The sequence below is a fragment of the Pan paniscus genome, chromosome 2 (genome assembly GCF_029289425.2).
Source record: "Pan paniscus chromosome 2, NHGRI_mPanPan1-v2.0_pri, whole genome shotgun sequence".
In the NCBI taxonomy this organism is placed as follows: domain Eukaryota; kingdom Metazoa; phylum Chordata; class Mammalia; order Primates; family Hominidae; genus Pan; species Pan paniscus.
In genome coordinates this window covers 67,937,325-67,952,432 of record NC_085926.1, presented here as the reverse complement: position 1 = coordinate 67,952,432, position 15,108 = coordinate 67,937,325, and the positions used below count along the sequence as shown (strand labels likewise).

General features: G+C 38.4%; 1 protein-coding gene across 3 annotated transcripts in view; it reads right to left on the bottom strand.

Annotated features, from left to right (window-relative positions):
- TAFA1 (TAFA chemokine like family member 1) overlaps window positions 1–7,051 on the bottom strand; it is a 545,722-nt gene extending 538,671 nt beyond the window's left edge. The window contains exons 1-2 of one of the 3 annotated variants that reach the window (XM_008963969.4): window positions 6,588–7,051; window positions 4,542–4,662 (exon numbers count right to left, since the gene is read on the bottom strand). In XM_008963969.4, the coding sequence (XP_008962217.1) occupies window positions 4,542–4,659 (118 nt within the window). In that variant the 5' untranslated portion in view covers window positions 4,660–4,662; window positions 6,588–7,051. The remainder of the gene's footprint in view (window positions 1–4,541; window positions 4,663–6,587) is intronic. The other 2 variants (XM_034956856.3, XM_003811589.4) reach the window with 2 other exon arrangements.
- Between the last annotated feature and the right edge of the window lie 8,057 nt (window positions 7,052–15,108).

Genomic DNA, 15,108 nt, shown 5'->3' with positions numbered 1-15,108 from the left:
GATTCATTAGGCATTTAAAACTTCTTGTCTCATGTAATTTATCTATATAATTTAAAATTACTGAAGAATCCCAAGGATCTTTTCTTGCTAAATAATTTTGAGATGATTTATATTTTACTAAGTTTCAAGGACATCCACCCCCCCAACCCCCCCCCCCACACACACACACATTCAAAATTAAGTAACTATCAAAATTGCTGTCCTAATTCATATATCCATAAGGGGAAAACTCATCCTAAAACAGAAAATTACAATTAGCAAAAACCATTCAATCTTTTTTTACCTGTTACACAAAAAAACCTGGTGATTATAAAGAGTTCAGGTGTCTATTTTATAATTACCTGAAACAATTGAACACCATTTTTGAGTTTTCATTTTTTAGTGTGTCTTTTTACAACTAAATGTCCTGTCTATAGCTTTATAATGAAAAATAAAAAAGAAGTGCAAGTATTCTTCAAGTTGTTAGGGTAATTTCCTACATCATTCCCCAAATAAAAACTTGATCCAGCCAAATATTAAATTATTGAAATTACAAGTCTGTTAATCTACAGCACATTTTACTCATTAGTGTAATTTTAAAATTCACTTTCATTTGATTGACTGTTTTAATCTTCCTTAACTAGTGAGTAACTGAAAATAAATGGTGCATTCCTAATACTATAAATATGAAAAATAGGAAGTAGTTAGGGACTGCAGGCGAATACATTAAAATGAGTCAGTTTTCTAGTTAACATATTCTCATTCTGTTTGTGTACAAACCCACTGCATTGAGAAGACAGATCACAAATTCACGGCCTCACAAAAACATGGTCTTGATTTCATGTTATGACAGCAGAAATTGGCCCAAGTCTCTAACCATTTCCCCTAAAGGACCCTGGCTGGCTGGTGCCATCCAGGTGAGGCAATCTGAACGAGGGGAACATCACGTCAAATTCCACTCATCTGTCAGTGTAGTGGATTATTTCTTGAGAGACTGAAATTGGCTGTTTGCTGTCTGAATACCACCAATATTACCATGCAAGGAACAGCCAAAGTGCCCGTAAGAGGCTGGGGAACAGAGGGAGGGGATTGGGGGGAGCCATTCCTAAGCAGGTGAGGAAGCAGCTGTAAAGCTTTCACTCTCCTTCCATTCAAGGCTCTGAGTGAAAGATTTGTCATTTTCCACATTTCCCAGATACTTGGTATGCACGCGGAGTCTGCCTGCTCTTGCTTTATGAAATAGGTGATTTTTCAAGCTTAGGCAAATGTGGCAGAGCTCAGGGTCTGCGGGTGTCTCATTTTTTTCTCATCATGTCACTTGTTTTAACCGATTTGAGAAAATGAGATTATGTTTTTCCTTTTTGCTCATTTATCCAGCAATTTATTTATTTATTTGTTCATTTAGGGGTGGATTGTCACAGATAACTGGCCCTGATTTCTATCTTGTTTTCATACACATTTCATTAGTGTCCCTGGAGATTTAAGACCTACAAGGGAAAACGTCACAACTCTCATCCAAAATAAAAGCATATTTTTATTCTTAAAATCAAAAGATTGTATTAAAGAGTCTGACTGGAATAATCTAGAATATGGCTATGACCAAGATCTATCACTTTAATCTTTGCAGCTATTGTCAAAAACCAAGGAAAGTTGAATAAACGTATTATATAGAACTATTGGATGTTAAGTTTAATATCATTTTAATCATTCTGCATCTAGGAAGGGATATCTATAGTTTCTTCATTTCAACAATAAAGCTGAAATGGGTCTCAGATGTATTAGCACTTGGGGTCAAAATTGGTTTCAGTGCTGCAGTTTCTTGGGGTATTTGATGCACAGATCAACCACGCATTGGTTGATAATACACAAATTCTAAGGAAGAAAATGGAGAAAACAAATATTGAGTTTAATTTCAGCCAGAACCTAACATGTGATTCTCAGTTTTAAAATACGGTATTTTAACAATAAGCCCTATAAAGACATAAGTTTGCTTATTATACATAACCCCCAACGAAAAACTCCATATATTCACTGATTAAGAGAGACAACTATGTGAAAGCTTGTTACAAACGGTACTGTATCTATTTCATGATTATACGCACAGAGTAAAATAAGACACATAGCATTGGTAGTATATTCTAGCCATGTACCACATGGTTAACAAAACAACAGCAAGAGAAAAAAAAGAGTTGTTGCCTTGGCTATGTGGATTATTAGCTGTGTGAACAGCAAAACTTTATTCATCAAACATCCCTGGCTTGTGGGTTTACAGTCTATTAAGGGGGGACATCAGTAATTCCCAATATTTGTGAAGAACTTTACAGCTTACAAAAGACTTATTCAAAGTTATTTTTATTATATTTACACCCCACCTCACCCCCCTGCAACCACCATATCTATAAATGGGGAATGAGAGCAGAAAAGTCAGTTGCCCAAGGTTATGTCACTAACCTTAAGTGACAGAGACTCAGGTGGCCAGCCCCGAGCCCTGCCTTCCCCCCTCAACCACGTGCCACTCACTAGTTCTGCCATGGCCACCTCTCAGAATGGGTGTGCAGTTCAGATTGGACCAAGTATTGACATAATGAAAGTTTTCAAAAATTATATGAAGGGGCTCACACTTCCTCAAAGAAGCTATTTGGCATGGTCACTCGGTGCACCGAGAGGCATTTTCGCCTCCTGAGGACACAGGCTCTGGCGGTGAATCATGCTGATTTGACTTCCAATGGCAGCTATTCCCTGTGTGGCCTCAGACAAGCCACCTAACCTTTCAGAGCTTCTGTTTCCTGGGCGAAAGGGGAGAAATTACACCCACTTGCATAAGGATTAAACTGAACAGTGTGAACTAATCCTCAGAGCCCTGCCTAAAACATACACGTAATAGTTGTTTTTATTATGAATTCTTATTCTTGAGCATCACAACGAATGCAGATGTCCCGCACTGTTTATTATTTATGACCATGTAACAAGTGAAAGACATTTGTGCCAGAACAAATTGTGATTAAGTGATTGGAGGTAACGTGGGAATCTCAAATTCACTTTTGTTTTCCCTCCATCTCGGCTGCACTGAGGGTTTGAGTGGCCGTTCCCGCGCCAGGCTCAGGACACAGGATGCAGAAATACAAGCGCGTCCTGAAGAGGGCGGTTTCCCTGCCCACCTGCAGGGGCACCAGCGCCCCCTCGCCTTCCCTCTCAGACCAGGGCTGGGGGAAACAGGGTGACAGGGCCCGGAAACAGCCCCCAGCCTCAGCCCCTAGCACAAGCCAGCCCCACCCCTTCTCCCGGGGCGGCCCGAGCTCCAGCACCCAGCAGGCTTGCGCGCTCGCTGCAGCCTGGTGCAGGCGCGCGGGAGGACCCTGGGCTGCATCCGCGCTCTGACATTCCTGCCCCCAGCAGGGAAGCTGAGCCCCAGGAGGCAGCAAGCGGGGCCCCGGAAGGTATTGCTGGAGGGCTGTACAGAAGAGCCTAGTATCGGTGTCCAGGCCGACTGAGGAGCCAGGGAAAGGCGAGGGCGTAGACGCTGGACCGCGCAGCAGGAGGAAGCTCGACGGATGGGGGGAGGAGGCCATTGATGGGATTTGGAGAGGCGGGTGGAGGGCTGGGAGCACTTCAGAACTGAGCATCAGAAACTTGGGCGCGCAACTGGTCCCCAGAGCCCGAACTTGACCGTCGCGAGAGAGGAAGGGAGGGGAGGGAGGGAGGTGGGGTGGAGGGTGAAGGCGGGGTGAGTAGTAGAAGGATGCGAAGGCTGATACTGAACAGAAAATGGAAGGAAATTTTTCCAAGAACCGGGGAAGGTAAGGACAATCGAGCTGGGAGGGACTGTAATGAGAAAGCTGGAGAGGCAAAGAAGGAGAGCAAAATCCAGAATGAAGAGCGAGGCCGTGGATGGGTGAGAAATATACTTTGAACATTAAGAGGAAGAAAGCAAAATGCGTCCGGAACTAAAAATTCAATATAGGAAAAACAAAACAAAACAAAACAAAAATCAGGTGGGAGGGACTTCGTCCCTGAAACTGCCAAAAGAGAGGGAAAAATGCCACTGAGCATACCGGAAGAACAGAAAGTGAAGGAAGGGAGAAAGGAAAGAAGGCACATTAAACCAGACAAGAAATAGTAAGTTACTTTTTAATTTCTTTTTCATTGACAACTTGCTTCCAAAGTTAGTTTGGGGACTATGCCCCCACAAAATTCTTAGCCACATACAGACCAAGATTATAGTAGGTAAAATCCTCAAGTCTTGAAAGTTATTCCACCTTTTGCAGAATATTCTGCTATTGGCCAAAGCATCCAAAAACAGATGACTTCTACTTTTCAAGGTGTGTAGAAGCAGGTGGGGTGACACTTAGAAAAACACACCTTTTCTGAGAAATTAATAGAAATACCTCCAAGACATTTTGGCACACTCCCCTTCCCCCAAAGCATCCAGCCAACAATATGTCTTGGAATTCAAAGGCAAGCTGCCCACACTATAGCACTTTATGTCACTTGCATTCAACCATCTGTTAAGGAAATAGTGGTAAGACTGGAGGAGGCTGCAGTGGAGCCAGCTCCTGACTTACCTGGTCTGTGCAGGTGATGCTGCTGGAAAGTGTGCTGAAGGGATCCATGGCAGAGTAGCATTGCACAAGCACTTATCCACAAATACAGGACCCAGGACATCGCAGAGACCATTGCCATTCTCTAAAGAGAACATTCGACAGGAAAGGTTACCTCCGGCTTCAAGCCCCCAGCTCAGTCAGCCCCACTGATGAGGGAAGGGAGGTCTCAGACGTCATGTTCCTTTGCTACTTCTCTGGCTAGAACTAATGATCCAGCAGAGGTCATGCCATGAAGTGGGATTGAGGGAAAGCCCTTTTCAGATGATCATACATAAATTTTTTTCTTAATTCTGCAAAACAAAACTCCAAGGATTGGCAAAATGCAAAAATAAAGTTTTAGACTATCAGTTAGTCGGTTTAAAACAATGCATGCTGACTAAAAATCCTGTTTTACACAATGATCTTTAAACTATAGTTATCCCAGGCACTGAAAAGCTGCAGACTCCTCCTGTTCATTCTAACTTCATTGCAAGTCTGACATAAGCCTGGAAGGAAAGAGTGGGTTCTTTTTTTTTTTTTAATTCTACAGTCATGAATTTTTAATTGCAATGCTGTCTTCTAAACTAAGTAATCATTTCTCAGAGGCATGTTGTAATCTCCTGATAGAACTGATCCTTTTGACTGGACCTAAGAATCAGAAGGGATTGTGTTTAGCCAGAATGAGTTTCAGATGCAACACCTATGCTTCTATCCTAGAGCAAGCCATAATTTGCAATATTGCTTTAGCCTCCTAAGATTCCATTGTAGCTTTTGTTGTATAGCATTGATGAATATGCATATACAGGTGGCATATGTATTTATGGATGAATATGTACCTTTTCTCGGGCGCTGAAACTTTGACAGTCTTATCTGCACCTATGAGGATCTTAGGAACTACAAAGGCTCAACTGCGCTATATATTGTCCAATTTCTCAAACAACACCTTATGCTGCATTTCTTATTGCCAAATTAATCAAACTTGAAGCACCGTCCTTACTCAGCCAGTGATAGGGAAGCATTTTCTACACAAGAATCCAGTTAACTGTATGCTTTTCTGTTAGGCAGAGAGGGCTTTGGAAGAAGATTTCTTTCTTTCATTTCCTTTTCACTGTCAAATCATACCCTTCAAAAATCTCAACTATACGTTGAAAACGTGCTAGTAACCTCCCAGCCTGGCTTCTTTATTCATGAAAATTGGTTCTTTATTAAAAACTGATGTTCAGAAAACAAAAATATACATCATATGTATGCACATAATGCACGCTAATTTGTGGATTTTAGCAGAGAGATGCAGTCTTGGAAGGATTTTAGGACTATAATAGACAAATGGTGACAACTATAATTAAGTGCAAAGCAGGAAAACATTATTTTCAACACCTTGGTGCTATTCATGCCTAAGTCTGTGATTCAGATGGAGCATTCACTTTCTAATTAGTTTCACTGCCCACTGTTTACTTTTGTATACAACATACTTTGCCTTATTGTTTTCAGAACTATTGGGATAACATACATGCATTCTCTTCAGTGGAAATAAATAGCAACACCCCTCCTGTGAAACCTAAAATGAATGTATTTGGGGACTTTTTCAGAATACCCTGCAAATTACAGAAAGACAAAACAGAGGTGACTGTGGATGTATTTACTGCTTGTGAATTGCAGTTAAAATGTACTGGAAATTCATCCAAACTTGAAAAAAAAATCCTGCCACAACCAAAACTTAATAGTTTTTCAATGACTGCTTTCTCTTGCTCATTTCTTCACCCATATAGATCCTACCACTCAAAAGTATTACTGTGACTTTATGCTTGCAATATATATATTTTTAATTTAACTTTTTTAAATTCTCAGCATTACTTCCAAGCCTCCTGCATGTCACTCTCACTGCTTGCTCCTTTACCAAGGGGTTGTCTCAATGTTATTAAGCGTCTTCCCCAAATAAAGCATTCAGCCTTGCACAGTTCTCTAGATATGCCTGGATATGTTTCAGATCTGCTTTCTGAATCTTAAACCCTTAAAGATGCTTCTTACCTGAAAAATCCAGCCAAGAGCAGAGTACTCTATTAGTGTTCATTGGAAAGATCTAACACTTTTTAAAATCCATCTGTGCCACAATTTAAAATTTTTTTTCAAAGAGCTTCCCAACAATCTTCTTTATCAGGATTAAAAAAAAAATGTTACTCTCTTCCGATCCTATTTCCACAGTAAAAAAAAGACATCGGGTTCATTCAGACTGTATTGTCAGAAAAGGAGCCAAGGTTTGAGGGGTGGAAACCTTGTCATTTTCACCTTTAAATCATCTCCTGGCGTCACCTCTGCCTGACGAGACCTTTGAAGTGATGGGGAGATAATGTGCAGTTTCCTGATGAGAATCAGTTTATAGTTGCCGATGGACCATCCCCACTCCAGCGCATTCGGGGCAGAGTAAGGCAGCAAAATGTAGGAGCAGGGCTGCTATACGGTGCTGTAAGTAGCAGTAGTCTGTTTCAATACATCCCTCCGCTCTAAAGTATCACATGTCTTAAAGTGACATTACCCTCTATTACAGCTACAGTGAATTGTAATATCTGCCCACTAACTCTTCAACAACTCAAGCAGTGCTTTAACATTATATAGCCTAATTTATTACGTTAGAAGTTCTACTGATACCATTGATTTAACAAAAGAGTAAAGAGGGAAGGAGAAACAAGAAAAAAGCATTCTGCAAAATACTGATAGTATTAGTGGGAGTTAGACTTCTAACAGTAAACGGGAAAGTGAAATATAAGCCATTTCTTACCTCTTAATGTTCTTTTTACCAGTAAGTTAACCACAAATATTGTCAGGTTTATACTAATTTAAGTCTGCTGGTTGCTTCAGCAGTTAAATAGACTAGAATTTACCTGGAATAGGACATAGATGCGTATATGCATAAGTCCAATAAAAACCTTCTGAACTTTTTGAACATGTTTAATAAATAAAAATATGTTATTTTCAGCACCAAATGAAGAAATATGCTCACAGCTCTTTTTTTAAAAATTTTTCCTCTCCTTCAAATAACATGCTGGGGTGGGGAGGGAAAACACTCAGAAGTTCAACATCTTGTTTCTCTTACTATGGTTTGGACCCTTTCTTCTTCAGAAATATAGTATAATTTTGCCTAAATTTCAATGATGAATACAAGATGACCTAGTTTTCATTTATAGATTGTGCTCGTAATAATTCTCTGAAATACCCTCAGTTATTTCAGAAATCACTTATAAAGCACCTACTATGTGTTAGGTGCCTGGGAACAAAGCAGAAAACGTGATTGATGAGATCCCCACTGTTATAGATGATACTGTCTAGTCTTTCATGGTGTTTTCAAAATCAAGGTAGTTCTCATAATATTCCTTCCTTGGAAACATTTTGAAATTCCCCAGAATACTCTCTTGCCTTTCAGAGGCACAATAAAGAAGGTCCAATGCTGCTGCACATCTTTGCAAGTGATTCTGTTTTCTCACGTTACACACAGTGAGAGAGTTAGGGATCCTTCAGACTCGTCAGTCTTGCCAATTGGTCTTTCACATTGCACAAAACACACATAATAGCTCTTTGTAACATAACAACTGTTCACTAAATCTTACCTCTAAACAGATTTCTAAGTAATAGTAAATATTAATCTCACAGTTAAAAATTAGTTTAAAATGTCAAAGTTCTAGTTGGTGTTGCATGTTTCACATCTGTGCCTCATTATTGTTGTTCATGAGTATGTACAGAAAGTTTACACTGACTGTACAGCATCAAGATAAAAAAATAATAACAGCAGTGGCAGCAGGTAATGTTTATCAAACCTTCACCAGATGCTAGCACATTCTATAGTATGTCTTGTAAAGTCTAATTTAATTCTTTTTACCAACCCCATAAGACAAGTATTATTATTATTATCTCTGTTTCACAGATGGGGAATGTGAGAGGAGACATGAAGGTTAAAGAACGTGCACAAGGTTGTGTGGTAGTAAAAGACAGAGCAGATTTCAAGCCCAAATGATTTGGCTCAAGAGTACATTCTTAAACACTGGGACAAAATATTTAATGGAAAAAAAATCCAAAAAAATAACTATTATATTTTCTTATTTCTTTAACATTAAGATAGTCTCAAAAAATGATTATTCATTCTTTCTAGAGGTACATATTACACCAGGCATTTGAAATATAGAAGTATACAAGATAGCTTTTGCCCCGTGATTGTTGTTGGTTGTGGTTTTGCTATGCTAATGAATTAAAATTAAAAGGAAGTTCACCTTTGCTAACAAAGTCTACTATTTTGAAAACCTGTAACCTTTATGTTTTTCATTTCTAGAGATTAAAATAAGGGTCAAGATAGTTACTTCCATAATTCAATTTAATCGACCACCTAATGGATTACATTCAAGGCATTCAGATAGGCATTGCTGAAAATTAAGAAAAAAATACTGGAATAAAGACTCGCCTTAACTATCATTCTAAATGCATGTAATGAAGCAAGAATATTATCATAGTTCTATTTTTTTCTTCCAAATACCTTGCAGTCCATTGCATTGCAGCCAATGATCATTTGTCCTAATAATGTAAGAATCAACATATATTGATCTTTGAGGCTGTTTAGTGTATTCTCCCAACTCAAAGCAAAACTACTCTCACATTTTTCAGAGAAGTTGAGCCTTTCCACCTTCTGACCATGGTAGGATTGCACTTCCTGATCCCTTTAGGGTTGGGTATGCCATAAGGTTCGGCCAATGAGGTGTCATTAGAACTGATGTCATTTCCTCAAGCAATAGAGCATTTAATTGCTGAAGTGACACCCTCAGATCTCTTCTTGCCTTTGAAGCAGGGACAAGTTGCACTATCAGCCTGAGTCCTTGAGCAGAGGCCTCCTCTTCCCCTACCAATCCTTAATGGATCTACCTAGTGAATAAGAAATAGTTTTTTTTTTTAAGCAATTGCAACTTAGGAGTTATTTGTTATTGCAGCATCATCTAGTCTATACTGACTGATGAAAACTTTATCTTGTAATTCACTTATTAATTGAATTTTTATGTTCCATGCACTGCACTAGGCCATGAGGAGAGCATTATACACATCAATAATCACAACTATGTCTTAAAAATACAAAGCATTCACAAGGTAAACACCAAACAAACAAAAGCAGCAACCAAAAAAAAAAAAAAAAACACAACAAAATAAAACCCAACTACTGCTTAAGAAAGAATAAAAATCCTTAGTAGCAACAAGGAATGCACACAGTTGGAAAAAGAGGCTAAATCATTTTCTATCAAACTGGCAATATTCTATACTATAATTTGAATCTGGATCCGTAAGGCAGAATTTTCAGTAACTGTAAGAAAAAGAAAATGGGAGACAAGATTTTTCTTAGGCTGGAAAAAAAGATAACCTTCATGTAGGAGTCTCATTTTTCACCTCCAGCAGCCTATCTCTACAATTACTTTATCAACTATAATTCCTCATTGCTTATCTTGTCTGTCTTCCAGGCAGAAGAAAAAGAAAGAATAAGGTCATTTCTTTTGTTCTTACGCTTCTCATTTCTTTATTCTTTATTCTCCTTTTAGGACTGAGAGAAAGTTGAAATCCCACCAGCTTCACCTCCTTTTCTCTAACCAAAGCAATACATGTATATTTTTATAGCAACAAAGTAGTCTCTCTTTTTTGCAAGGATATGAACATATATCAGAAGCATATAAAGGTCATGAAAATGATTGCTTTGGCAATAATAAAAACAATAATATGTTTTTTTGGTTTATAAAACTTTCAAATCCATAGCTGATTTAATATCAGATCCCCCAAAGCTACTCAATTCCAATGGCCATTCAACAACACAATAGTTTGAGCCAGAAATGAAGACTCTTCTGGCCATGTCCCTCCCCATAAACTTCTGCATCCAATCAGTCACTACCACCTATTAATTCTACTTCCTGTTTATGCCTCAAATCCATCCACTTTCTCCCTCTCCATTCAACTACCCTCATCCAGGCTACCATCATCTTTTACCTGAACTATAGCAAGTATACTTGTCTTGGAGTATGTACCTCCCACCTGTGTCTCCCCGACTCTGCATCTTGAGGGAGCATATTTAAGACACATGATGATTATGTCATTCCTGTTACTTAAAAGCCTTTCAATAGTTTCCCATTGCATTTAAAATAAAGTCCAAATCTTATGTCCATGGTTGACAAGGCTCTGCATGAACTGACCCACCTACTTCTCTAGCCTCATCTCTTACAAATGTTCTAATTCTTGGCTTCTACTAGGCTCTTCTCTTGGATCCTTGAATAGGATGGAGAAACTTTCTTTCCAAAGCCTTCTCTAGTACTCCAGACAAGATCAGATCATTGTGCTATGTCCCCTTATATCCCTTGTTACAGCACCTCTAGAATCTTAAATACAAGTGTTAATAGCTATTTCTGGAATTATTTGTTTAATGCCTGCTTTATCTCCTTACAAGAATCACCATGAGGGCAAGGAGGACAAGCATATTGGTCACTGCTGCATCTTCAGAGTCTAACATACTGCCTGGCATATAGTAGACAATAAAATGCTTGAATGACTAAATGAATAATAATAAATGAATCAAAAATAAAATACTAATTCACCAACAGGATGGCATGCATAATGAGCTGCCTTTACAGAAATAAGTAGCTTTGACCAGGCACAGTGGCTCACGCCTAGAATCCCAGCACTTTGGGAGGCCGAGGCGGGCAGATGGCCTGAGGTCAGGAGTTCAAGACAAGCCTGGAAAACATGGTGAAACCCTGTCTCTACTAAAAATATGAAAAGTAGCTGGGTATGGTGGCAGGTGCCTGTAATTCCAACTACTCAGGAGGCTGAAACAGGAGAATTGCTTGAACCCCAGAGGCAGAGGTTGCAGTGAGCCGAGATCACCATTGCACTCCAGCCTGAGTGATGAGAAACTCGATCTCAAAAAAAAAAAGAAAGGAAAGAAATAAGGGTGACCACCTTGTCCTGTGTTAGCCTATTGCAATGACACTAAGTAAAGGAAACTGGCCTGTACATCGTTTAAAACAATGCCTACTTGCCACTAAATTTGTGTTGGATTTTTTTTGCTAGAAGAAAAAAAAATGAAACTGTCCTGAATTTTCTACCCTGGTTCTCAGTATTTGATATCCAATATGATCTGATGGTAGAGCTCACAGCTGATCCCTGGAGAATAAAAAAAGTCTACAGATGTTAAAACTCACAAGAAAGCACTTAAAATTTCAGTATATTGGACCTAGAAGAGACCCCCAAAATCTCCTAGTCTAGCCTCTTACTTTTAGAAGAAAGATGAAGACCTAAGAAAGGGGAAGAGGCTTACTCAAGGGAACGTGGTAAATTAACTAGCATAGATGATGTTAGAATACAACTTTCCCAATCTAATATTACTCTTTTGTATGCTTCCCCTCCCTCCAACGTAGACACACACATACACACACACACACACACACACACACACACACAGAGAGAGAGAGGGATAGAGAGAATGAGAGAGAGAGCGAGCACTATTCAGTAGAACTTTCTGCAGTGTTGAAGATGTTCTCTATTTCTGCTGGCTAATATGGTAGCCACTATTGACATGTAGCTATTAAGCATTTGAAATGTCACAAGTGCAACCAAGAAACTGAATTTTTAATTCTATTTAATTTTAACTATTTTAAATTTAAATAGCCACATTTGGTTGATAGCTACTGTATTGGACAGCACAGTTCTAGAATACACCAGCCAGGTCAAGGAAAATAAAACCTGTGATTTTGAATAATTTTTAGTAAGCTAGAAGAAAGATCTTTAATTACCTGATAGTAAACTTCCAGGATGAAAATAGCATAGAAAGAAAGAAGTAGGATGTGTTTGGTTACAATTAACAGAAAAACAAACATGCACACACAAAATTCAAACTGGAGTAAATAATAAAGAAGATGTATGGTTTCCTATGGGTTGATAGCCCACAGGTGGCACTCACTTGCAGTTGGGTTTGATCAGCAATTCCACTAACCCATGAAAGAACTAGCTTATTTCCAACTCTCTCTGCCTTCCAGGATTTCTATTCATTCTAAGGCAGGTGTCTCCTCACGGCTGAAACATGGCTGCCAATGGCTGCCTGGGCTATGTGCTTCCTCATCCACATAGGAACAAGAGAAAGGATTGTTTTGGGTTTTTCTCACATGAGCAAGGATTATTTATTCCTAGCTTCCTCCAGCAAATTACTTGTCATGCCTCATTAGTTTAACTTGGGTCACTTGCCCCTCCTTAAGCCAGTGACCTTGACCAGGGGGAAAGATCACATTGTTGGGCTTAGAACTACAGTACATGCCACATCCCTAACTCAGGAGAGCATCCCCCAAAAGAGATGCATGCAGTGGGGGAGGGTGGCACTTAAAGGAGAATTAGGATAATAATGGGAAAAGGAGAATGAATATTGAGGGCATAATTATAATGTTGACTAAGGCTAGCAAAGCTTTCATATGTACTTTCAGGACTAAAGGACTTTGATATGTTTTATAATTTCTTCCTACTTATAAAATAACGTATTCATATGTTAAAAGGTAGATAAGATCTAAACTAAAAATTTTAAAAGTCATCTATAATCTATCACACAAATGTTACCAGTATTTTAAGTGTACATACTTCTAACACTTTTCCAAACATGCCTATTTGGTGCTGTTGTTTTTTTTAAAACATTGTAATTTAATATATGGTTTTTTTTGTTTAATTTTTTTTGTTTAATATATGTTTTTTATGTTTTATGATTTTTCATTGTATTTTTTATATTTTATTATTTTTTCCTCAAAATATCACATTTCTCATGTCAGTCCTCTAATGGTGCTCTTAATCCACTTAACCAATCTAAAGTATTGTACTTTTGTTTCTTGAAATATTCAACATCCATTCACTGCTTGTTAATTGTGGTTGATTTTACTTTTGTGGTAGTAAATTTTTTACTACATGAAACAAAAAATTAAAAACAGGAATGCCTTTCTTTTTCTATAGGATCCTACATAGTGTCAGTGGTTAACTACAAAAAAAAGGTAATCATACATATATCTTATTTTCTTGGTGTGGGCTTAAGTCCTATTAACTTTTCTCGACTTCCTAGGTTTATATCTGATTTGCCTTTAAGTAAACTTCTGAAGAATAGAAGTCTTTGGCTTACTGTTAATATAGCTGATTATTCTCTTTTGTCTGGCTTGAGTTTTTAATTATGTGAACTAGACAATTTCCAGAAATAGTAGAAAAACACAAGAAAATAGCAATATATATATTTTAATCTATATCTCTTTGGGTCTTCCTCCTTTTATTTATTTTTTAATGTAGTCAGAGAGGCAATCTAACAGCAGGAATGAGATAATGAACTCTGGAGTCAAACTGCTTGAGTCTATTTCAGCTCTACCTCTTACTAGCTGTTGGATTCTATGTAACTTCACCTAAGTTGCCTCACTGATACCTGCTTCAAAAGATCATTGTTAGATGCATATCAGTGTATCTGGTATACCATAAATCTCTTTAAAGTTTTAAAATTAAATGTGATTTATTTGGTGTAATTAAGATTTTGCTCAGAATTGTAAGATGTTTTCTCACTTCTCTATACCTTTGAATGTGCAAATGTATAGAATTCTATTGAAACATTCTTTCCATTTGAAAAATCCTTGCTCTGTCTTTCATTTCTACCTACCATTTCCCTTCCCCTTCCTTTTTCCTAACTCAGCTTGCTTTTCCAGATTAGGTTCTTGATGTCATTCTCTATGGAGTTTCTCTTGGCCTCCCAAGTCTAAGTTAGAGATCCCTCCTCTACACTCCCATAGATTCTGTCAACTGCACTTGCTGTAGCATCTATTGTTCTGTGCCATATTTCTCTCTTATTGTCTCTCCACTAGACTATCTTTTATGTCCATATAATTAGGCAAAGTAGCATAATGCCTTTCAGCTCCTCAAACATATTATACCATTTTTTTTTCTTATTTTTGTTTTTTTGAGGTGGAGTTTTGCTCTGTTGCCCAAGCTGAAGTACAGTGACCTCGGCTCACTGCAACCTCTGCCTCCCAAGTTCAGGGAATTCTCGTCCCTCAGCCTCCTGAATAGCTGGGATTATAGGCACAGACCACCACACCTGGCTAATTTTTGTATTTTTAGTAGAGATGGGGTTTCATCATGTTGGCCAGGCTGGTCTCGAACTCCTGGCCTCAAGTGGTCTGCCCACCTTGGCTTCCCAAAGTGCTGGGATTGCAGGCATGACTCACCACACCCAGCCATATTATACCATTCTGGACTCAAAGCTTTTGCACATTCTGTTCTCTCTTTCAGAAACATTTTTCCATTTTATTATTTTCCCAGATAGCCCTTTCTTTATCCCCCCTGATTTCAGAGATACTTTCTCTGACCATATCATTCCTTTCTTGAAAATATGTAATTATTTCCCAATGCACAGAATATAATGTCTGATTGTTTAAAAACTAGATCCAGCATGTACTGATATCCACACCTATTTCCAACCTAATATTATTCCACTTTTCCCTAAACACCTGCACATGCACCATGCTCCAGT